Genomic DNA, 26,080 nt, shown 5'->3' on the forward strand with positions numbered 1-26,080 from the left:
ATTCCGCGCTTTCAGCCGCGGCTCGCGCCCGTCTCTGGATTCCGCGCTTTCAGCCGCGGCTCGCGCCCGTCTCTGGATTCCGCGCTTTCAGCCGCGGCTCGCGCCCGTCTCTGGGGTTCGCGCTTTTAGCCGCGGCTCGCGCCCGTCTCTGGAGTTCCTTTAAGCAGCGTTCTTAAACCCCTCTCTTCACGCCCCAGGAAACAAAGAGGGAAGGAAAAGTCTCCTGCCTCTTCGGCAGGTGCAGGCTTTTCCCCGGACTCCCTCCCGGCTAGCAGTGGTGCACTAACCCCTTCAGGCTATGTTCAAGCCGCCAACCCCAGTCCTCTCCCTGCGCTCCGGCCTCAGCTCGCAGCCCCGCCCGCCCCGGCGGGTGAGCAGACAAGCCTCTCGGGCTGGTGAGTGCCGGTCGGCACCGATCCTCTGTGCGGGAATCTCCCCGCTTTGCCCTCCGCACCCGTTGCTGTGCAGTCCTCCGCGGCTTCGAAGCTCCCCCCTCCGCCTCCCGCAGTCTCCGCCCGCGAAGGGGCTTCCTAGTGTGTGGAAACTTTTCCTCCTTCACAGCTCCCTCCCACTGGTGCAGGTGCCGTCCCTATTCTTTTGTCTCTGTTTTTTCTTTTGCCCCACCCAGGTACGTGGGGGGTTTCTTGCCTTTTGGGAGGTCTGAGGTCTTCTGCCAGCCTTCAGTAGGTGTTCTGTAGGAGTTGTTCCACGTGTATATGTATTTCTGGTGTATCTGTGGGGAGGAAGGTGATCTCCGCGTCTTACTCTTCCGCCATCTTCCGCCTTAGCCCGCAAAAGCTTTTAAGTTTAATTAGGTCCCATCTGTTTACTTTTGCTTTTATTTCCTTTGCTTTAGGAGACAGATCCAAAATAATACTGCTATGATTTGTATCAGAGAGGGTTCTGCCTATGTTTTCCTCTAGGAGTTTTATGATTTCCTGTCTTATATGTAGGCCTTTAATCCATTTTGAGTTTATCTTTATATGTGGTGTTAATGTTCTAATTTTATTCTTTTACATGTAGCTGTCCAGTTTTCCCAGCACCACTTATTGAGACTGTCTTTTCTCCATTGTATATTCTTGCCTCCTTTGTCACAGATTAATTGACCATAAGTACATGGGTTTATTTCTAGGCTTTCCATCCTGTTCCATTGATCGATGTATCTGTTTTTATGCCAGTACCATATTATTTTGATTACTGTAGCTTTGTAGTATAGTCTGAAGCCAGGGAGTGTGATTCCTCCAGCTCTGTTCTTTCACCAGATTATTTTGGCTTTTCAAGATCTTTTGTGTGTCCATAGAAACTTTAAAATTTTCTTTTCTAGTTCTGTGAAAAATGCCCATGGTATTTTGATAGGGATTACATTGAATCTGTCAATTGCCTTCAGTATTATGGTCATTTTAACAATATGGATTCTTCCAATCCATGAACATGGTATATCTTTCCATCTGTTTGTGTCATCTTCAATATTTTTCATCAGTGTCTTACAGTTTTCAAAGTATAGGTGTTTTGCCTCCTTAAGTAGATCTCTAGGTATTTTTTTTTGATATGATAGTAAATGGGATTGTACCCTTAAATTCTTTTTCTGATCTTTTGTTGTTAGTGTATAGAAATGCAACAGATTTCTGTATATTAATTTTATATCCTTCAATTTTACTAAATTCATTGATGAGCTCTAGTCGTTTCCTGGTAGCATCTTTAGGATTTTCTATGTAGAGCATCATGTCATCTGCAAACAGTGACAGTTTTACTACTTCTTTTCCAGTTTGGATTCCTTTTATTTCTTTTCCTTCTCTGGCTGCTGTGGGGAGGACTTCCAAAACTCTGTTGAATAAAAGTGGTGAGAGTGGGCATCCTTGTCTTATTTCTGATCTTAGAGGAAATGCTTTCAGATTTTCATCATTAAGTATGATGTTACCTGTGGGCTTGTCATATATGGCCTTTATTATGTTGAGGTTTGTTCCCTTTATGTCCATTTCTGGAGAGTTTTTATCTTAAATGGATGCTTAATTTTGTAAAGCTTTTTCTGCATCTATTGATATGGTTTTTGCCCTTCAGTTTGTTAATGTATATTACATTGATTGATTTGCAGATATTGAAAAATCCCTGCATCCCTGGGATAAATCCCACTTGATCATGGTGCATGATCCTTTTAATGTATTGTTGGATTTGGTTTGATTATATTTGTTGAGGATTTTTGCATCTATGTTTATCAGTGATATTGGCCTGTAATTTTCTTTTATTGTGGTGTCTGTTTTTGTTATCAGGATGATGCTGGCCTTGTAGAATGAGTTCACAAATGTTCCTCTGCAGTTTTTAGTATAGTTTGAGAAGAATAGGTGTTAACTCTTCTCTAAATGTTTGGTAGCATTCACCTGTGAAGCCTTCTGGTTTCGACTTTTGTTTTCTGATAGTTTTTATTACTGTTCCACTTTCATTGCTGGTAATTGGTCTGTTCATATTTTCTGGTTTAATCATGGAAGATCATACATTTCTAGGAATCTTCCATTTTCTTCTAGATTGTCCATTTTATGGGCGTATAGCTGTTCATTGTAGTCTCTTATGATTCCTTTGTATTTCCTTGGTGTCTCTTATAACTTTCATGTCTGATTTTATTGATTTGGCCCTCTCTTTTCTTTCTTGATGAGTCTGGCTAAAGGTTTATCAGTTTTGCTTATCTTTTCTAAAAACCAGCTCTTAGCTTCATCGATCTTTTCTATTTTTAGTTTCTATTTTACTTATTTCTATTCTGATATTTATGATTTATTTCCTTCTACTAACTTTGGGGTTTTGTTTTTCTTTTCCTACCTCCTTTAGGCATATGGTTATATTGTTTATTATAATACATTTTCAGTACTATAGCTTTGTAATATAGTTTGAAATCAGGAAGTATGATACCACCAGCTTGGTTCTTTTTCCTCAGAATTGCTTTTGCTATTTGGGGTCTTTTATGGGTCCATACAGATTTGACGATTGTTTTCTACTGTGAAGAATGCCATTGGTGTTTTGATGGGAATTTTGTTGAATCTATAGATGGCTTTGGATAGTATGGACATTTTGACAATATTACTTATTCCGATCCATAAACACAAGCGCTCTTTCCATTTATTACTTTTGTTTTCAGTTTCTTTCAGCAATAATCTTTCACTTCCTTGGTTAAACTTATGCCTAAGTATTTTATTGTTTTTGATGCTATTGTGATTGGGATAGTTTTCTTTATTTCCTTTTCAAATGTTTCATTCTTAGCATATAGAAATGTAATTGATTTCTGTATATTGATTTTTGTATCCTGCAATTTTACTGAAATCATTAATTAGTTCCAACAGTTTTTGGGTTTTTTGGTTGTTTTTTTTCGGTTGAGTCTTTGGGATCTTCTATATATGAAATTGTAGCATCTGCAAATATCAACACTTAGTTCTTCATTCTCTGTTTGGATGCCTTTTGCTTGTCTTGCCCAATTGCTCTATATTGAGCAATTTAGTCCTTCGAATTGTGAAAGTGGGCATCCTTGTCTTGTTCCTGATCTTAGAGGAATAGCTTTCAATTTTTATCCATTGAGTATCATGTTAACTGCAGGTTTGTTACATATGGCCTTTATTATGTTATGGTATGTTCCTCTATACCCAGTCTGCCTAGCGGGTTTTTTTTTTTTTTTTTTTTTTTTTTTTGCGGTACCCGGGCCTCTCACTGTTGTGGCCTCTCCCATTGCAGAGCACAGGCTCCAGACGTGCAGGCTCAGCGGCCATGGCTCACAGGCCTAGCCGCTCTGCGGCATGTGGGATCTTCCCAGACCGGGGCACGAACCCATGTCCCCTGCATCGGCAGGTGGACTCTCAACCACTGCGCCACCAGGGAAGCCCCTGCCTAGCGTTTTTTAATCATGAAAGGATGTTGTATTTTACCAAATGCTTTTCTGCATCAACTGAGATGATCACGTAATTTTTATCTTTCATTAATATATTACATTTATTGATTTACATGTTGAACCATCTTTGCATCAAAGGGATAAATCCCATTTGGTCATGATGTCTAACCCTTTTTGTATGTTCTTAAATTCAGTTTGCTAAGATTTTATTGAAAAATTTGCAGCTACATTCATCAGGGATATTAGCCTATTGTTAAAGTGTCCTTATCTGGCTTCAGAATCAGGGTAATGCCGGCCTCATAAAATGACTTTGGAAGTATTTCCTCCTCAGGTTTTTGCAAGAGTTTGAGAAGGACTGTTGTTAATTCTCTTGAATGTTTGGTAGAATTTGCCAATGAAGCCATCTGGTCCTGAGGTTTTCTGTGTTGTGTGGTTTTTGATTACTGATTCAATTTCTTTGCTCATTAATGGTCTGTTCAGAATTTCTGTTTGTCCTGATTCAGTCTTGGTAGTTTGTGTTTATAGAAGTTTATGCATTTCTTCTAGGTTATCTCGTTGGCATATAATTGTTCATAATAGTCTCATATGTCTTCTGTATTTCTGTAGTATTTGTATCTCTGTAGTGTCTTCTTTTTCATTTCTGATTTTGAGTCTTCTCTCTTTTTTTCTTAGTCTGGTTAAAGGTTTGTCAATTTTGTTTATCTTTTGAAGAGCCAGCTTTAATTTTGTTAATTCTGTTTTTTTCCTCCCTGGTCTCTATTCATGTATTTCCACTTTGATCCTCCTGCTTTCTCTTTCTAGTTCCTTGAGGTGTAAAAGTTAGGGGGATTTTTTTTTTGAGATGTTTCTAAATTTCTCAATATATGAATTTACTGCTATAAACTTTCCTCTCGGAACTGCTTTTCCTTCATCCCATAAGATTTGATAGTTTGTATTTCCATTTTCATTTGTTTTGAGATAATTTTTTAATTTCCTTTTTGTTCCCCTCTGACTCATTGTTTAGGAGTGTCTTGTTTACTTTCCACATATTTGTAGATTTTCCAGCTTTCCTCTGATTGTTGATTTCTAGTTTCATAGATTGTTATCTGAAAAGATAGTTGGTGTGATTTCAGTATTCTTATTTGTTGAGATGTGTTGTTTTCATTTCTTCTCATATCATGATTTATACTAGATAATGTTCTGTGTACACTTGAGAAGTATGTATATTCTGCTACTTTTGGATATGTCTGTTAAGGTCCTTTGTTATACAGTATGGTTAAATTCCAGCATTTCTTATTGATTTGATGTCTGGATGATCAGTGGTCATTGCTGGCAGTGGGATATTGAAATCCTCTACTATTATTGCATTATTGTCTATCTCTCCCTTTTGATCTATTAGAATTTGCTTAATATATTTCAGTGTGCCAATGTTGGGTGTATATATATATATTCATGATTGTTGTATCTTCTGGATATATTGACCTTTTTATCATTATATAATGACCTTTGGTCTCTTATCATTTTTGGCATTAAGTCTGTTTTGTCTGGCTATACCTGGCTTTCTTTTGGTTTCCAGTTGCACGGAATATCCTCATCCACTCACATCTTCACCCTGAGCTTATATGTATCTCTAGAGCTGAAATTATATAGTTAGGTCTCTTTAATCCATCCAGCCACTCTGTGCCTTTGATTAGTGAACTGAATTTATTTCTGTTTAGAGTGATTACTGATATGTAAGGACTTACTACTGCCAGCTTATTGTTTGTCTTCTGGTTGTTTTGTATCTCCTTTCTTTGCTTTTCCCTCTGTTTCTGTCTACCTTTGTAAAGTGGTGATTTTCCACGGTGATTTGCTTAGTCTTCCTTTTTTTCATGTTTCATGACTACTCTAGATTTTTGCTATGTGGTTACCAAGCATAAACATCTTAGACATAAAATAATCCTACAGGAAAAAGACTAAAAAAGTAGTTCAAACACGTTCTGTGTGTTGAACATGTGGTAGTACATATTCTCTATCTAATATCCTGAGTTTATTACAGTGCATACCACATAGTCATTGTTCTGTTCAAATGGTGAATTGTTGATTAAAGATGATAAAAACAAAATAACTTACCAATTAAAGTAAACAATAAGTTGAAAAGGTTACTATTTTTCTCTAAACCCATATTTCTAACCATACATGCTGTTTTAGCAATAAATATCTTTCTTCTGGAAAGCTGCTGGTAGGAAAAACATAAAAGAGATTTATAAATTTTTGTGTTTTGTCCCCTTTAGAAATGATACAATAGAGTTAGATGGAACCTTAACAATCCTTACTCTTGAAGAAACTGATGCCCAAAATTATGTAGTGATTTACTCAGTTGGGACAGTAGAAAACCCAATATTGTCTCTACAAGACAATGCTTTAAGTCAAAAGTTAAAATACAGTTACTCCTCTATCCTAAAATAAAGTCTTATGTTAAGGTAATATAGTATGGTAGAAAATTAAATTCATAGATTTGCTAAAACAAACTTTTCACAGAAGTCTAATTTAATATGCTTTATAAATTTATTTATACTTCATGAGTAATGTCTTTTATTGCCCTTTAAAGCTTCTTCTTATAGTTAGTGTACCTGCCTATGAGGGCTCATTTAATTTTGATTGTCAGCTCTTTTTGGCAAAGTAATTAAACGACCAAGCTTTCTGAAGCTTTCATCTCAGATTACCCACAATTCTGAATCATTAGGCTCTGCATGAAAGTTTGCACATGCTGATATACTTCTGTTCAATAGGAGTCAGAGTTTGAAGATTTGTGGCAACTGCAGTAGACCTGTGAACAACACAGGTTTCAACTGCATAGGTCCATTTATCCGCAGATTTTTTTCCACTAAATACGTACTACAGCACTACACGATCCATGGTTGGCTGAATCCATGCATGCAGAAACAAGGATATGGAGAGGCCAAGTGTCAAGTTACACATGGATTTTCAACTGCACAGAGGGTCAGCACCCCTGACCTCCATGTTATTCAAGGGTCAACTATTTTCACCTATCAGATATATATTATTCAGTAGAGCTGAAGTTATCAAAAGTATAGCTGTTACTCACTTTTCCTTACCATTTGTACTCCATGATGGTTTCGCAAGAGAAGGTGTGCTATTCCAGTCTCCTTGCCAGATATTTTTTTTCTTGGTAATCAAATTTATTTATAAGGTATCATTGTTACACATTTTAAGTTTACTGTTTGATGAAGTTTGACAACTGTATATTCCTGTGTAACCATCATCCAGATCATGATACAGAAGACTCCCATCATCCCAGAAACTTTGCTCTTTGTAGCAGATTTCCTCCCTGCCTGCCCCTTACTTGACCCAAGCAATCACTGATGTAATTCCTAATACCATAGATTAGTTTTGCTTCTTCATATAAATTGAATCTCATACTAGGCATTCTTTTGTGTCTGGCTTCTTTCCCTCAACAATGTCTGCCAATAATATTACATGTATCGGCAGTTATTTCGTTTTTATTGCTGAGTAGTATTCCATTGTGAATATACCACAATGTATCCATTCATTTATTGATGGGCATTTGCATTATTTGCACATTAAGCTGCGATGAACATGCAACAGTCTTTTGGTGATCATGTTTTTGCTTTTCCTTAGTAAATACCTAGAAGTAGAATTTTAGAGCTATAATATAAGTATATATTTAACTTTATAAGAAGGTGCCAGACTGTTTTCCGAAGTGGTTGTACTGTTTCACTTTCTGGCCACCAATGTCTGAAGCATTCAAGTTCCTTGCCATATTTTATTTTAGGGAACTTTCACTTACTTTATTTCTTTCTCCATATGACTAGAGGTTTTTTGGTTTGTTTTATTGGATTAGCACTTTGATGATGAAGTTATGAATTTTCAAAGGGCCAAAAATCCCTTTGCAGATGAACAAGGTGGAAGTCTAAAGTCAAAACATGACATGAAAAGCAAGATTTTAGCATGCTCTGGCTTCATGTGTTATCAGAAAGAAAGAAGGATTTTATCCTCAGACTTTTAATGGCAGCTAGTTGGCTGAGACCTTACTATAACAACTCTTTCAGAGTCCCTGCTGCTGCTTGAATTGTAAAGGCTGCAATTGAAATGTGTTTCTTTACTTCTTTCCAGGCTGAACGAGGATCTGCTTTATTTTCAATATCAAATATAGAATCAAAGATGCCAGGAAATGATTCGCCAGCATATTTGTTGTGGCTGCTTGGAGCAAAGATGATGTGCCTAGTAGAAGAAAACAAAGAGGACAGGTTGAACTGAAGCGTATACATATATTACATTTTATATGCTTTTTCTTTATTCATTCTTTGTTAGACCGTATCTTACTAAGTATTCTGTGTCTCCTCCTGGCATTTACTTTTGTTACTCCAAAATAAAAACATATATAATTGGTTTGAGATACTTAGTTAATGGTATAATTTTAAGCAAAGAAAGGAGCTGATAAGACGCATCTCGTGAATCATATGTTGCCATCCCATGCAGTTGGAAGTAAGTAGATTCTTTCCTGTAAGTTATGGGCATTAGTTGTCTAACTGCCTAGACATCCACAAACTGACATCCATGAAGCATGGATAATTTATGGATATGTTTAATAAGAGATTAAAAAAATACCGCTGTATTGCCTTTTTTAGAGATTCAACAAGAATGACAGTTGTTCCCAGTACTCTTCAGACATTAAAAAGCAATAATTAAAGAAGCTTGTATTACAAAAATATCACAAGTGGCAAGGATAATAAAGCCCATTCCACAAAGGTAAAATGGCTATATATGGGTTGCCCACAAAGACACACTTTTTTGATCTAGAAGGAAAGTTTGCAGTTGATTTCCTACTTCACCTCATAAGTAGCTCAAGAGATCAAGTTACTTCTCTCCCCAGTGTGTGGAATTCTGCCTTCCACAAATGTACATATTTTATTAAAGACTCTTATCAGGAATTAGGCCCAATAGTCAAATCCTATAGCTGCTTCAAGCTGTAAGTCTGCTGTAAGACACAATATGGAACTCTATGTAAAGTCACTATATTAATGATCAAAGAGAAATTTATAATGTAATCATTTAGATTTCCCAAAGTACATCAGGATTTATTGCTCTTGGCTTTTAAATTTTAGTATGGCCTCAAATGGATCTTTCTTATTAAAAGAGGTATATGTGCTAAACTGTTTATAAACATTAATATTTTGACATATATAAGCTGAGATTAGAGATACAGGTCATAGGTATTCCTTACTATACATGCCGTCTTCTGGAGAATTGTAAAGGGAGAGTATAGTACAGTATTATCGATAGAGCAATCAAGTAAACCTGATGAAATTGTAAATGGGGTGTTTTCCTAATTTCTTTGTGATCATTAGTGTGTAGAAATGCCATAGGTCCCTGTATATTGCTTATGTGTCCTACAGCTTTACTGAATTCATTTATTCTAATAGTTTTTTTGTGGAATCATTAGGTTTTTCTACAAACAGTACCATGTCATCTGCAATAGTGACAGTTTTACTTCTTCCTGGTTTGGTTGTCTTTGATTTACTTGTCCTAATTGCTGTGGCTAGGACTTCCAGTACTATGTTGAATAAAAGTGGTGAGAGTAGGCATGCTTGTCATGTTTTGGGTTTTTCACCATTGAGCATGATGGCAGCTCTGGGTCTGTCATATATGGCCTGTGGTATGTTGAGATACACTGCCTCTGTATCCAGTTTGTTGAGACTTTTTTTTTTTAATTCGCTCTGCGGCATGTGGGATCTTAGTTCCCCGACCAGGGATCGAACCCATGCTCCCTGCAGTAGGAGCACGGAGTCTTAACCACTGGACCACCAGGGAAGTCCCGTTGAAACTTTCTATTATAAGTGGATGTTGAATTTTGCCAAATGTTTTTTCTCTATTGAGATGATTATATGGTTTTTATTCACTTTGGTTGGGAATTTTCTTCTTTCAGCACTTTGAATACATCATGCCACTCCCTTCTGGCCTGAAAAATTTCTCCTGGAATATCTGCTAATGGTCTCAAGAGGATTCTCTTGTTTATAAGTTGTTTTTCTCTTGCTGCTTTTAAGATTCTCTCCTTATTTCTACCTTCCTTGCCATTTTAATTATAATTTGTCTTAGATGGGTATCTTTTGGTTCATCTTACTTGGAATTGTCTCAGCTTCCTGGATCTGGGTGTCTGTTTCCTTCCCCATGTTGGGGAAGTTTTCAGCCCCCTTGTCTTTTCTTTTGGGACCTCTATAACATAAATGTTGTTTCACTTGATGTTGTCCCAGAGGTCCCTTAAGCTGTCATCACTTTTAAAAATCCTTTTTGCTTTTTGTTGCTCTGTTTGTGTGAGTTCCACTACCTGTGTTCCAGGTCACTGATTCTTCTGCTTCTTTTAGTCTGCTAGTGAACCACTCTAGTGTATTTTTCAGTTCAGTTATTGTATTCTTTCTTTAACACCATGACTTCTATTTGGTACTCTCTTATATTTTCTACAAGTTTCTCAAAGTTTTCGCTGTGTTCATCCATTCTTCTCTCACATTCAGTAGCCTCTTTGATGACCACTACTTTGAACACTTTATCAGGTAGATTACTTATATTTGTTTAACTGTTTTTTTCCTGGGGTTTTGTCTTTTCTTCTTTGTTTGTAACATATTCCCGTGTTTCCTCATTTTGCTTGACTCTCTGGAAGAGGTGGCTGTTTCATCTAATGCGTAGAAACCAGCAGTCTTGATGGAGTAGCCTCATGTGATAAACCTTATTGTTCAACCTTTCCCTAGCTCTTGGTTGTCTCTCAAACCTCTGGGATTCTCCAAGCCACCTATTTTTAATAGCTCCCAACAGCTGAGTGTGTGCCAAGACCTGTCAGTGTACCAAAGGGGAATATCTCAGTCAGCACTTAGATTCAGGGTGATTGGAAGCCAGGCCCTCAGGCAGCAGCTTTTAAAGTATGCAAATGTATACCATCCTGTGGAACACGAGAGTAGGTCTGGTGGCCACTAGAGCCAGGTCATAGGAAGGTGTCCCCTGGGTAGCAGTCAAAACTCGGGGCTCCAGACAAGTGCGTAAGCTCCTTTTTGGTATATACTAGCAAGCTGTAGCAGAGCAGAGGGAGAACGTAGACGGCGTTCCCCGGCCCGTGTTCTCTGAGAGGAGCTCCACAGGCCTCTAGATGTGTGCCAAGCGTGAAGGCTGCCCCTCAGGCTGAAGCTCCAGGACAGGCAAATAGGCCTCTTCTACGGAAAGGTGGGGTGGAGGGGGGGGTGTTTCCACCTGCTATCTGTGCAGTGACCTGAAGGTGGCAGCCTCCCACGCACTGACTCTCGGATCGTTGTAACCCTGTGTGACCCAGGAAAGCAGTACCACCTGGCCGCCAGAGGCAGGGGATGAAGGGGTATCCCCTGGGCAGCAACCGCAAAAGCTGAGGCATCAAACGTGTAAGAGTTCCCCTGAGAGATGCTCGTTCTCTGGAGCGTGGCAAAGGGAGAGCATGAAGACAGCACCTGCCCTCCTAGGTCTCTGGTACAGTTTACAGTCAGCCCTTAGATGGGTAATGTGTTTAATCAGAATCCTGCCTCTCGGCCTGCAGCTGTGATTATAAGCTTATAGGCTTCTTTCCCTGGAAGACAGCCCTTGGTTCTGCTGCCTCTCTCTTGCTGTGCCTGACAGTGGTAGCTGTTTAATATCTATTCCTATGACACCCGCAAGCATAATCCCCTCTGGTCACCAGAGCCAGGCAATGTAGAGGTATCCCCGGCAGCAGCTTCAAAAATCAGGGTGCCAGGAAAGGGTATAACCTCCCTTCTGAGAGAGACAGTCAAGCTGGAGTGAGGCAGAGGGAGAGCGCAAAGAGTGCTTCCACCAGCCTCCATTCCTCGAGAGAGCACTCCGTGGGCTCTTAGAAGTGCGCCGGAACGAAAGCCCTCTCCTCAGGCCAAAGCTCCTGGACAAGCAAATGAGCCTCTTTCTCAGAAAGACTGGGGGTGTCTTCAGTCTGCTCGTACCTTGGGGATGGTAGTCTGCCAAGAACTGTCTCTCCAGTTGTTACAGCCTCATGGGATGCAGGAATGCAAGCCCTCCCACCCGCTGCCCTGAGCCAAGCAATCAAGGAGTGTCTCCTGGCGACAGCTACAAAAACCAGGACACCAGATGCAAAAGGCAGAGTACCAGCTGCAAATAAAAGCTCCGCTCCAGAGATACTGGTGCTCTGGGGATCAGCAGAGGGAATGCGTAACGATCATCACCTTCAGGGAAGAGGAGGGAAAGAAAGATAGTGCCCACGAGCTTTAGCAAGGCAGAGGAAGAGGGGAAATCGGCACCCACCGGCCCCCATCTCGGAGAGTATCCCACCAGGCCCCTGCCCCTCCAGCCGGTGCTTTAAGATCAGCAAGTGAATCTCTTTCACATGAAATCTGGGTGCTTTTAAGGACTGCTCCTGTGCTGGGCCCTGTGCAGATGAGTTCCAGCGAGTCCTTTCAGCCTGAGCAGTTTCTCAGTTCTGTACATCCCTTTGGTCTTCGGGATGCAGCAGCTTTGTTGGTTCTCAAAGCCAGATGTTTGGGAGGCTTACCTCTCAGGCACAGGGCCTAAAAGTTGAGGTGGCTGATTTGGGTACAAACCCTTTGCTGTGGGCTTGGTGGCAAGATTGGGCCTCAGCCTCACCTACCCACATCCACGTGGCCTTTTTCTCCTTTGCCTGATTTGAAGGAGTTGCTCGGCTAATCGTCAGGTCTTTTTCAGAGGACAGCTGTCCCATCTGTAGCTGTAGATTTGGTATGTCTGGGAGAGGTGAGTTCGGTATCTTCCTACATTGTCATCTTGAACCACCTCTCCCTGGCTTTAGAATATAGTCTTCATGTTCAATTAATAGTTCCAAAAAGTGTGTTTACCCTTTGACCCTGAAATCTCAGGTACTGATTATAGAGGTATTAAATGTTCAAGTAGGGCTCAGGGACATTTTATAGCAGTACTTTTCATAATACTAAATAATTGGGGGGCAAAATCAATAAGGACTAAAAAAATTACACATGAAAGCCATACAGTGGAACACTATGCAGCAGATGAGAAGAGCTAAAATTATATATATTGGGCTTCTCTGGTGGCGCAGTGGTTAAGAATCCGCCTGCCAATGCAGGGGACACGGGTTTGTGCCCTGGTCTGGGAAGATTCCACATGCTTTGGAGCAACTAAGCCCATGTGCCACAAGTACTGAGCCCACGCTCTAGAGCCCGTGAGCCACAACTACTGAGCCCGTGAGCCACAGCTACTGAAGCCGGCACGCCTAGAGCCTGTGCTCCACAACAAATCCGCGCACCACAACAAAGAGTAGCCCCCGCTCGCTGAAACTAGAGAAAAGCCCGCTTGCAGCAACGAAGACCTGACACAGCCAAAGGAATAAATAAGTAAAAAATAGTTGTATATATTGACATAGATCTCTGAGATAAATTTTTATCAAAAGCAGTTGCAAAGTGATATATGGTCCCATTTATGTAAACAGAAATGAATAAATAATAAATAACTATACATGTGTACATAACTGCATTCAAAATTTAACATCAAACTCATCACTGATTTTCCCTGAAGGAAATAATAGAAATGTCCGTGTGTTAGCACTGTCCCTTTTTATTCTATATAATTGTATAGAGCCTGAATCTGAAAAAGAGATGTTTGCTTATAAATCATATAAATTAAAAAATAAGGACTTCCCTGGTGGTCCAGTGGTTAAGAATCCATCTTCCAATGCAGGGGACGCCGGTTCGATCCCTGGTCGGGGAACTATGATCCCACATGCCACGGGGCAACTAAGCCCACACCTCAACTACTGAGCCCGTGAGCTCTGGAGCCCAAGCGCCACAAGTAAAGAGAAGCCGACGCACTGCAACGAAGAGCCTGTGCACTGCAACAAAAGATCCTGCATGCCGCAACTAAGACCCAATGCATCCAAAAAACTAATTTAAAAACTTTAAAAAATAAAAAAATAAATATATAAAGATGGACTAATGATAGGCAAGAGTATTAACGTGTAGATTAGCTTTCAGCCTTTGATTTATGTAAATAACTGATGGCTGCTATTTCATTTGTATTGATAAACATTTATCCTTACATTATGTAAACTATTATAAAAATAGCAGCCATTTACTGAGTATACCCCCTCCGAGCTGAATCTTCTGCATGCCTTAAATCTACAGACCTATGGGGTAAAAGCACTGTAATGTCCATCTACAGCTGAGGAACCTGAGTCTTAGAGAAGTAAATTTGCCCAGGTCACACTTAGTATTTGGCAGAGCTGGGCTCTAAATGCCTGGGCTTGTAATCAGTTAAATTATTACTAATATTTATAAGAAAGGTAACATAGAAATAACTTTTGTATATGTCATTTGATGATAAACAGCCTTGTAAAATAGCAATTATCACCATCCTAATTCAGATGAGCAAACCCTAGATATGACTTGCTCTAAATCACACATGTGCAAGTGAACTAGAACACAGATTTTCTGACTCTAAATGCTAGGACCTTTCTAATTTTTACCAAGAAACCACGGCTTAAAATGTACCTCAAAAAAACAGGAGGCTATCCAAAAGCAGCCAAGATACTGAAAGAAAACCTGAGATAGAGATAAAAAAAAAACAACGGTATTTCTTTAGGGGAAACTATGGCATCCATCTTCAAAAACCTGAAATGTTATATGGAAATAGATCTAGACTAATTCTTTTTGACTTTGGAGAGCAGAACAGGGTCAGAGGGAGAAAATTACAAGGAAATATATCTTTATGAAGAAAACTTTCTATTAAGTAGAACTTTCCTAAAACAGAACGAACTTCCTCATGTGGTAGTAAGCTTCCATTCACTGGAAGATTCAAACAGTGGCTGGATAACTACTTTTCTGAGATCCTACAGAAAAGATTCATGTAGAAAATTGAACTACATGAGCTCTCAGATCCCCTTTAAGATTCTGTGTCTTTTCGATTTTGTTACAAGAGTTCTTTTTCAACTGTCATCTGCCATTTACATCTGCAGCAAAGCAATACACGATATGAAATTAACTTTTCTGATAGTGCAAATTATACTGTTATGCATAATCTCACCCATATTTCCTTCAGTATACATATCCACTTTCCACTTGTCTGATAGCAGGAGTTTGAAGCACACCTTGGGTGGTTTTGGTCACAGTGACAAATTTGGTGTCCTTTAGTGGAACAGCTGTTGCCTCCTTACCTATAGAATGGCCTCCCTGGTAAACCAAGGGGATCGATGAATGCCCTTTCCAGGAACATCAGTTGGTCATTCATAATTCTCACTGCAGTGGGGCTTTGAGAATAAGAAATAGATAATTAAAACCCTTACCATGCAACCACATTTTAAAATATTAAATAAGGATAAGGCATGAAGAAATAACCTTCTAAACTCATAGATTTTTTAAAGAAAATGCATATAAATCACACAGTAAGGCTCATATGGTAAGCTACATATAACAGCAGGGGCATTTTTCTATTATTTATAATAAGCAGAGAGACTGATTGGGAAATGGTTTGTTTTGTTTTTCAAGATCACAGACCAGAAAGAAGTGAAAGACATTTTAAATTCTTTGTAGGAGGAGAGCCAGGCCTCCTGCAAAGGTAGACAGGGTGGACTACCAAGTTGTTCTTGATAAACCAGTTAATTCTACTGTGGAAGAAAGGAGCAGAGTAAAGGCTAAACAAGACAGAATGAAGGGAAGTTGCAGGAGTCTGCAAGGAGGGAGACAGCTGCTCCTAGTGGGCAGGGAGTCCCTTCCACACTTGGAATCTGCCAACTCTCTTTTGGGGTGCTGCAAAAGTTCCCTAGACTGTCCTACAGCCCCAGGGAGAGAGGCCCCTCACAATGACTGATACAGCTTTCTGCCCGGATGGGAGGTGGGAAAGCTTATTCTGATAAATCTGAAAAAAATTAAGAAATGTGACATGGACTGTAAGGTGGAACAAATTATGCTTGTTAAATAATGCTTTGAGTATAACTTTTAAATTATTTTTCAACCTAACAACGGCACGAGGTTAAATGAAATGCAAAAAAAGTATTAGTAAAGAAAGAACTTCTACACCATTCACAGGAATATTGTGACTATAGTAAAATATGCTACAAATGCACTTAAACCCATAGAATGTTGAATTACCAGAAATAGTCAGAATTCTTATAATGCAAACTTCTAAAGACATGTCTCCCTGGCCCTTGCCATGGGATGAGTTTTTAGTCTATCATTCAACAGCTATGCCCCTCAAACATTAATGTGAATACAAACTACCTGGAGAGTCTTGTTAAAGTGCAGAATTCTAATAAAGCAGGTCTTGGATGGGGTCTGATATTCTGCCTTTCAAACAAGCTCCCAGGTGATGTTGATGCTACTGGCTGGCACACCATAGTTTGAGTAGCAATGATCCAGAGTTGAATGCTTCTATAAGTGTACACAGTTCATTCCAGTAACCAGACTGCTTTTCAAAACAGTAGGGAGCTTTACATTTGAAACTTACTTATTCAGATCAACTTGTGAAAGTCTTCTATGAAAATCGGAAGCAGACTTTGAGAAGTTTTTCACAGCAGAAAATAAGGAATCTTTTTTAAAAAAATAGAAAAGTAGAAGGGAGATTAGTAAGCATGAGTGCTTCATATTTCAACGGTTCATTTTCCAACCCCCCCCATTCCAGATTGCTGTGACTAAATAGATGTTGAAACTATTTTTCTACTGAGTCTTCTTTCAGATCCATGGAAATTATTAGAAAATATTGTAACAAAGAAATAATGTATCAAATTGAAAATGGCAAAATTGGTTCTTAAGGAAATAACAAATTTCAAGAGTTTAAGACATAAAAAATCCTTTTAACTCAATTTATCAGAAACCCAGCATTCATTTATTTATTCATTCAATACTTACTTATTGGGACAATTCATATAGATCTAAGCACAATTTTCTAAATTTTCTTTGCTTCAGTTTCTAGATCTTAGTGCCTGCTGCTCGTCGTAACTTTCTGAAGGTTACTTTTTTTTTTTTAACATCTTTATTGGGGTATAATTGCTTTACAATCGTGTGTTAGTTTCTGCTTTATAACAAAGTGAATCAGTTATACATATACATATGTTCCCATATCTCTTCCCTCTTGCGTCTCCCTCCCTCCCACCCTCCCTATCCCACCCCTCCAGGTGGTCACAAAGCACTGAGCTGATCTCCCTGTGCTATGCGGCTGCTTCCCACTAGCTACCTACCTTACGTTTGGTAGTGTATATATGTCCATGCCTCTCTCTCGCTTTACTGACCACCCGCTACTCATTCTCAGCACCCCTATAGTACCCTCTGTGCACCCCTTTAATAGATTTTCCCCTGCATTTTGTCTTCTCCTTCCCCATGAGAATTTAAGCTCTTTGAAGACAATGACTATTTCTTAATCTTCTTTACATCTCCCAGGAAATAACACAGCACTTGGTACACAGTAGACACTCAGTACATATTTGCTAACTTTGATATATACTAAGAATATGTACTCCCAGAATAATAAAAGAAAATGGTTGCAATAAAACAGTAATAATAGCTAACATTATGAGCACTAAGTGACAGTCGCCATTGTTTCCACACACCAACCAAATGGAATCTCCACAGCAATCTTGGAAACATTTTACTTTACTATTTCACTCATAATAAAACTGACACATAGGGGGTTAAGTAACTTTCTCAAGGTCACACAATGACTAAATATTACAGCCAGGATTTGAACCAGGAAACTGCTTCCAGACCCAATGCTTAATGCTGCTACACTACACTACACCACATTTCACTTCTGCTTTGCAGGAGATACATGATGTGGAACAGCAACCACAAAATAGCCAGATATAAAAGGAAAGAATGCTGAAAACCATGTAAAAAATCCTCCATGTAGAAAAACATTAATAGGTAAATCCTGCAGTAATAGTGATAATAACGTAATACTACATATATGTAGTAGAAGTGGTGGCTTTCTCTACTTTCCAATCTTTGTGTAATATTGTTACATTTTAATAGTATTGTCCTTATAACAAAACATTTTTAAAGGCAGCAATATGGGGAAAATATTTACCAACCCAATGTTTGTAGCACTTAGCAAAATGGATTCATCCTACAAATATCAAACTAAATCACATTCTTTAATAGGTGTTTAAAGTTTTTTTTCTATAAGTCAGGATTAAGAAATGAGGCAGGGATAAATTCTAGGATGAAATGGTATGCATGGATGACAATAGGAGGTGATATCTTAAAACTCTAACTTGATGATTATAAAATATCTGTCCAGCCATTTCTTACCAAATGATACATGATGGTCTCTTAATTGTTGGTCATATTTCTTGGATAAGCTGTAGATACCTGTTGCATAGTTTTCCAAAGATTTTGCATAGTCTTGAATGTTGAAAGGAATGATTTTAGAGTCTGCAAGCTCATAAACCAGTGCTCCTCGTAACTGAGCTACAGCAAGCTGTTTTTTAAACGTGGGGTCATAAAAATTCTCTACCAATTCAAATGTCTCATAAATTGTATGGTACATTGGATAGCTGCTGTAATTATCTGTTTTCTGAAAAAAAAAAGGTGGGGGGGACCGAGTATATACAAACATTAAATATTCAAATTATAATATTTTATGGAATTATAAAATGATTGTATTAAAAAACATAACCATACGGCACCCTGAGTTTTATCACAATGAGTGAAAAAATAAAGTCTAATTAACTAAAACCCCACCACCAAATTTTCACCAATTTAAAATTTTACCATTATTCATTTTATAATTCATATAATCTTTGTTCAAAACACTGCTTCCTGAAACTTTTCCCTATTGCTTTGCTGACAATTAAATTAAGGAGTACATGCTCAAATTGCATACCAGCACAGTTTAAAATTATCTATCAACTGATTGAGAATGAAAGGTTCTGAGCAGCTAAGTATTGTTATAGCTGAAGGATTATTCAGCTGACACTTTAACAGGTTTGAACTACAGGGGTTCAACTTATACATTAATTTTTTTCAATAAATATGTACTACAGAACTACACGATCCTGAATGTAAAGCTATGTGTGGGTTTTCAACTGCTGGGAGGGTTGGCACCCCTGTTGTTTAAAGGTCAACATTTCAGCCCCTTCCCTCCCTTCCCAAACAGTATATAACCACATGCCATTTAACCTTTGTTACAAAATTAAGGGTTACCGTTATAAACATAAATTGTTACAGGGTGGTACTCCACATAAATATTTTTTACTTCTTAGGTCTGCCTTTCCTAACTTTAGTTTTTACCTATCTGCTACTTTGCCATAAAGCTATCATTCTTATTGCTTTTAATATCACTAAAAGGAATCCCTGTATCAGTCTCTTTCCCTCTATCTGATATTCTGCTTTAAATCTGCATTGTCTTAGAAACTAGAAAACTTTGTTCAGAATGATGACAGGATAAAAGTGAAGAAGCTTTGACAGAGGTAAAGCGCATCTTTTATGTATGAAGTGTAATGAGTATTAGTATACAGATTTATGTATTTATTATGGGTTATTCTGAAGCTGTTTTTGCTTACTTCTCTGTTAGTTGTATACTGGATAGTCAAATTTGCAAGGGATATGTATTCTAGACAAGCAAGATGTTGGCATACTGCAATTATGATTAGAAAATTATTAAAATCTGTGATAAATTTGAGTTTACTGATGTAATCTTCAGTTTGGTTTATGACATAATTTATAACAGACAAACAAACATGGTATAGGTTCAAAACCCGTGTACTCACATATCATCAATGTGTTTGAGTGGCAATGGTGCAATGCAGGCAATGCAGATCAGAAAAGAAGAATTAGATTTTCCTACAAAGCCCACATCAGGAAAAGGATGCAAACCTCTTGGTAGTGATAACCAGCTAAGTGCCTGGCATTACTCTATCAACTACCACTTCACTGAATAACCCTGGCAGTGAACATTCACAAAATAACACAAATGATTTCCTAGTCCATCTACAAAGGGACCTACAGGCTATCTCTATCCCTGCAATTCTTCCCAGGCCACATGTCCACTCGGTGCCTGGTACCCAACAACTAAATGACAGAATTCCTAACAAAGAGAATGTGGATGAAGTGCTATGTATCCAAAATAATAAAATGGCTTACCCTATTCTTAGTGTACCGGACTCTTCCTGAAGCAATTCCAAGTCTCTGAAAATAAGCTTCAAAATCACTTCCAGATCCCAGCTTGTTGATTCTAAATGTAAAATATGATACACATACACACACACGAAGAAATCAATGCATAAATAAATAATATAAAATTAAATAGATGGCACCATGAATCCTGCCCCAAGAACTGCAAGGAGTTGTATGGCACGTTTATAAAACTTAAGAAAAGGTATACCACCACACCTATTCATATGTGTGTAAACCTATAAATCTGAGCTGATTGAAACCAGAGTCGGGCAGTGACACTAAATACGGCAGCCTGGTAACTAGGATATCTTCCGTATCTTCAGCGTTTATGGTATTTGTTTTGAGGGAAAAACAAATAAGATACGGTCTCTGCCCTCAGAGGACTATAGTCTAGTAAGAAAACTGCCATGAGAAAGTCTACATTTAAGATCATGAAGACTCTAAAAGTGCCTTAGTTTATTTCAGAAATAAATCTAATTATAATATATTGCTTTGCATATAATTAAGAAGCCACTACATACATACATATATATAAATAATATATACATATATACATATAAAATGTAATGATGGGATTTTCCTGGTGGTACAGTGGTTGGGAATCCTCCTGCCAGTGCAGGGGACACAGGTTCGATCCCTGGTCCGGGAGGATCCCACATGCCGCGCAGCAACTAAGCTCGTCAGCCACAACTACTGAGCCTGCGCTTTAGAGCCCTCGAGCCACAACTACCGAGGCCTCGTGCCACAACTACTGAAGCCTGTGCACCTAGAGCCCATGCTCCACAACAAGAGAAGCCACCGCAATGAGAAGCCCACGCACCGCAGCGAAGAGTAGCCCCCACTTGCTGCAACTAGAGAAAGCCCACACGCAGCAATGAAGACCCAATGCAACCAAAAATAAATAAATAAATAAAAACTTTAAAAAAAAATGTAATGTCATAGAAGATTTTCGTTCAAAAATAAGTCAGTAAAACAGAATATAAAATTACATATGCATTAAGAACCTAACTATATACTTCCAAACTATTAGACATGTTTTTGAGATTGAGACCTTGGGACGTTTTTTAAATCTTTTTTTCTACTCTAGTGTTTTTTTGAATAAGCATTTAAAACATAGTGGAGGGGCTTCCCTGGTGGCGCAGTGGTTGAGAGTCTGCCTGCCGATGCAGGGGACACGGGTTCGTGCCCCGGTCCGGGAAGATCCCACATGCCGCGGAGCGGCTAGGCCCGTGAGCCATGGCCGCTGAGCCTGCGTGTCCAGAGCCTGTGCTCCGCAATGGGAGAGGCCACAACAGTGAGAGGCCCGCGTACCGCAAAAAAAAAAAAAAAAAAAAAAGAATCCGCCTTCCAATGCAGGGGATGTGGGTTGCATCCCTGGTCAGGGTACTAAGATCCCACATGCTGCAGAGCAATTCAGTCCATGTGCCACAACTACTGAGCATGTGAGCCACAACTAGAGAGCTCGCATGCCACAACTACAGAGCCCACCCGCTCTGGAGCTTGCACGCCACAACTAGAGAGAGAAGCCTGCGCACCACAACGAAAGATCCCACGTGCTGCAACTAAGACCCAACGCAGCCCAAAATAAAATAAATAAATAAATATTTTTTAAAAAATTCCTGTAATAAGAGATACATTTAAACTTTCACAATGGAGATACATTTAAACTTTCACAAGACTTATTTGCAATATGGAATGAAGCTATAAATTGCTACCACCAGCTGGTTTTAGAAATAGTATAGGAGTAGAAAACAAATATAAAATAAATACAAGAAAGCTGCTATTGTATAAATGAGAAGTAAAAGTTAATTCTTACATAAAATCTAAACTAATTAAAGGTAAAGACATAACTTGGTAGTTACTGATAATGCACCTTAATAAATTTAGAAAGAAATAATCCATCATTCATTTTTTTACTTCATTTGAATTGTATTTATTAATGTATTTAATACATATCTTAATGTAATTTTATGCAAGAATGCAAAATAATGGCTAATAATTTTTTACTAAAAATTTGCAAAAATACTCTCAAATTGTTGAGACATCTGAGAATTGCCTGTCTGGAGAAACAAGGGGCAAAGGGGAACTCAACTGATCGTGTGGTAGAAAACGTACATACAAGTAATTTACCTAGGCAAAGTTTTATTTTCAGATGAAGGGTCCTTTTCTAACCAGCTTTCATAAAGAGATTTACTCTCAAAACCATCATCCGGGCTGGAGATCTGGAAAGATAAATCAAGTATTGGGAATAAGAGGTAGAATAACTAAATTTACTCCAATATAAAACCACATGTTAGTTAATATCGACTTCTACGTTTATCTATGTGAACATTTGTGTATCATATTCTTTACAGAAAAATGTTTTTGCAAATTGCAAGAAAAAAATCCAGCCCAAATTCTTGTTCATTTATAATTCCCACTTACTTGTAATTTTGCCATGTCCTTAGGAAAAAATTGCTTGCTTATGCTGGTAAACTTTTCAATAGCATTTCAGATTTTTAACAAGTGTCATCAGTTCAATGTTGGGCAGCTTAGATTTCTTTCAGTGGGAAGTCACTGGGAGAAAACTTTATATATATAATATTTACTTTAGTAAATTGCTTTTGTCCAAGATGACCTACAGTGAGGCCTTAGGGCAGGAGACAGACATTAAGAAGCTGAGCTTGAAATTGTCAATATGAGTCCTGGTTTTGTAGGGCAGGTGGGGTGAGGAGGAACTGTTATTTTAGAAAGTCTGTGTTTAAACAATGTTGGAATTTGATGGGTTTTTAAAAAACTACATAACCTCAGGTTTCCAGCTGGGAATTTTAAGAACTTATGTATATACATAAACATTTTTTATTACCCTCATTAAACATATACTTACAAACTTATACTTTCCTTTTCTTTCTCCACTCTAAGAAAAGCAGAAGCATGCGGTAGAAGAAAAATCATCATACATATTGGCTGCATTTTGTTTGTTGGTTTACAGCTCTGCTTTGTTCAAAAATGGACCAAAGACAGACCCTACTTATGAAATCCTGAAAGCATTATAACTTTTGGTGTATTGCTTCCTTTCTTTAAACCCTAGTTTCCCACATGTGGAAATGGGGATACTGGTACCCATCTTAATCCAAACAATATCTTCTCTGATATCTTCTCAGGCCTTTACACAGAGTTGGTTATTCCCTCATCATAGCATACGAGGTCCTCAGCTTAAAAACAGTCTCAGCACTCCACAGAGACACCCCCTTCCCACCAGCTTGTGGGAGCTTCAGGGATGTTCTGCTCATTTCCAGCCAAATGACTGGGTTCTACTCTGTACTCTGCTTCTGCCAATTTGCAACAGCTGAGATCCTGCTCCAATTCCTACAAACTGCTTGAACTGAATTCCCTGCAAAATCCTCTTCATTTTCCAGAATCATACCATCCAGGTCTAGCACCAGCCAGAACTGTGTCCCTATGGCCTGTACAGCTAAGATCAGAATTTTCTGTTTCAGCTATATGCACTGTCATAATTGCTGGTTCTCCCCCATTATTTCAACACCTTGTCCATTTCCTGCTTCTATCAGGCAGGTAGGTTCCCTTCTCTCTAAGCTCAGCCCTCTCCACCACACTCCCCAGCATGGTTTGACCGTGCCAACACACACTAGGGGTTGATAAAATTGTAATAAACAGTTTAGGAGGATAAAAGTCTCCTTTTTCTACTGCGTTTTTGTATGGCCACAGATAAGCATCTGCCTTTGTACAAAGGGGGGATAGAATGAAACTTCTGCTTATTGGCCCTGAAATTATTATTATCCCTCACATCAAAGGCAGGAGCCACCTCTGTAGGACAGAACACGAATGCATACCTTGAGGAGGGTTCTCCCAATAAAAATTGTCTTTACAACTTGCTTTCAGATGAGATGTTTTTATGGGACATTCCAATGAAAGGATCAAGGACATAAGCTACCCAATACAGTGAGAGAGTTGTGATAAGAATAATGAGAGGACTCTCATTTGGGAGAATAAGATGTTAAAGACACTAACAGTGAAAAGGAAAGGGCAAGATTAAGGAAGATTGGGAAATAGTACCTACAGAAAATTGATACCTACTTCACATTGTCATTTATGTGATACCTACTTGAAAGAAATACGTCTATAGTTAAATCCTATAACAGGTAATTATTTAATGATGTACACAGATATTTAATGAACAGATTACATAATTTTTAGAGATTTAGAGTACATTAGAGTTTTCAGAGTATTTTATATATCAATAAGTAATATTTATAAAATTCCTGTGTGGTAAGTAAGCATGTGGAATTATTTCCATTTTGCTTTTAGATTTACTGCAGCTTAACCTATTCACTACACTGATACAGAGTAATCTTTCTAAATGAATAAATATGATAATGTACAACCTTGTTAAAGATTCTTGAATTTCTCCATCACCAAGTTTCTGAACCCCTATTTGTCATGCCCCATTTTTTACCAGCCTTTCACCAACACCTTACGCTTAAGTCATACTAAGTTACCTACAGATCAAGAAATACGTTCTTTCATACCTCCACATCTTTTTTTAGGTACTGCATCCTCTGCTGAGAAAGCGTCTCCCTTACCTTCACATCCCTCCATATTACAGCCCAACCATTAATTCTTCAGGAAACATCCTCTAATGTTTTCCCACTTCCCCAGCTGCCCCAGGATTTTAGCTTCTCTGTTCCACAATTGTTCTCCATTGTATATAGTATCCAATACTCTAGTGAAATATATATAGTTCCTCATCTATAGGTCTGTATCCTCTCTAGATCACAGAGTATTTGGATTCAGTAATCTTTTCCTTTTATCATTGCTGCTGCTAGAATTCATTTTATAGGGCCTGATACATAGTAACCACGTAATAAACACTTGTTGAATGAACGAATGAATGAGTAGCCAAGGCAATCTTTGAAATCAAGGCTTTTCCATTCCAGCTCAGCGTTCTTTCTGTTATATAAAAATGCCTATGCCAGACGAAATGACAGACCCCATACTTTATAACAAACGTATACAATTATTAAGAACTATTATTAGGACAGAAACTAGCGCTACTATTTTCATAGTTATGTCACATAAGTAAATATTATATTAAAGATTTTGTTCTGCTTAGTTATTATATCAATACAAATCAGCTATGTGTCGCCAGTTTAAAAATAAGTATCACTAATTTAGAAAACAAGTTATTCACTTACTATTCATCAGAAAACATTAAGACAGAACTACTTATATACCTCTTTTGTCAGTTTATACACCAATTGGTAAAGAAGGGGTGTACAGTCAACTCTGAGAGTATAATTGCCTGAAAAATAAATAAGACATGCAGAGTATATTAATACTTCCAAATGAAACTCCAATCTATTTAATTCTAACTTTATTTTCTAATTATAAACAAGATATAATTACCTCAAATTGAAGGCATCATTCCCAGAGAATTAAAAATAGTGTGGAAATAATTCTTCAGGGGTGAGAGAGGCTGCGGTAAACACTTAGGACATTGGAGGGCATAGTTGGATTTTGCTGCTAAGGCAGCAGCTCTCATCCTTCAGTAAGGCAGTATCACTTAGGGAGACTTTAGCAAAGGAAGTGATAAGGCCACAGTATTCTTTCTTCATTCATTCAATTCTGGCTTTTTTTCTTTTTTCCCTGGCTGTGCCGCTCGGTTTGCAGAATCCTAGTTCCCCGACCAGGGATACAACCCAGGCCCACGTCAGTGAAAGCGCTGAGTCCTAACCACTGGACCACCAGGGAATTCCCTCATTCATTCAATTCAATAGTATATATCAAGTCATTAGACTACAGCATGTCAGTAGCTAGTAAGTGTGCTTTGACATTTATCTAGAAGTAATAATACAGTGAAAGCCTATAGATACAAATGTCACATGTCAGGGCCAAAAGGAAGTCTGTAGTTTGTACTCACTTCAAATTTGCTCCAGTACATACAGGAAGTATTTCTGTATGAAATATTCTGTAGACCAATCCTTTTACTATCTGCACATGAAGAATGTAATTAAGTACTAGAATTTTAACTAGTAATCCAAGATAGGCAAATGGTAAATATACTAAAGAAATTAGGATC

The 26,080-nt window shown here is 38.4% G+C and overlaps 1 protein-coding gene across 4 annotated transcripts in view; it reads right to left on the reverse strand.

Moving 5' to 3' along the window:
• NAALAD2 (N-acetylated alpha-linked acidic dipeptidase 2) overlaps positions 1-26,080 on the reverse strand; it is a 68,359-nt gene that overhangs the window by 12,399 nt on the left and 29,880 nt on the right. For 2 of the 4 annotated variants that reach the window (XM_082845230.1, XM_082845229.1), the window contains exons 13-19: positions 25,236-25,303; positions 22,132-22,223; positions 19,969-20,059; positions 18,136-18,400; positions 16,337-16,418; positions 15,048-15,140; positions 6,216-8,089 (exon numbers count right to left, since the gene is read on the reverse strand). In XM_082845230.1, coding sequence (XP_082701356.1) covers positions 7,900-8,089; positions 15,048-15,140; positions 16,337-16,418; positions 18,136-18,400; positions 19,969-20,059; positions 22,132-22,223; positions 25,236-25,303 — 881 coding nt within the window. In that variant the 3' untranslated portion in view covers positions 6,216-7,899. Of the gene's footprint in view, positions 1-6,005; positions 6,060-6,215; positions 8,090-15,047; positions 15,141-16,336; positions 16,419-18,135; positions 18,401-19,968; positions 20,060-22,131; positions 22,224-25,235; positions 25,304-26,080 lie in introns of those variants that run through there. The other 2 variants (XR_014326402.1, XM_082845228.1) reach the window with 2 other exon arrangements.

This window comes from Leucopleurus acutus, assembly GCF_964270905.1.
Source record: "Leucopleurus acutus genome assembly, chromosome: 8".
Taxonomy (NCBI): domain Eukaryota; kingdom Metazoa; phylum Chordata; class Mammalia; order Artiodactyla; family Delphinidae; genus Leucopleurus; species Leucopleurus acutus.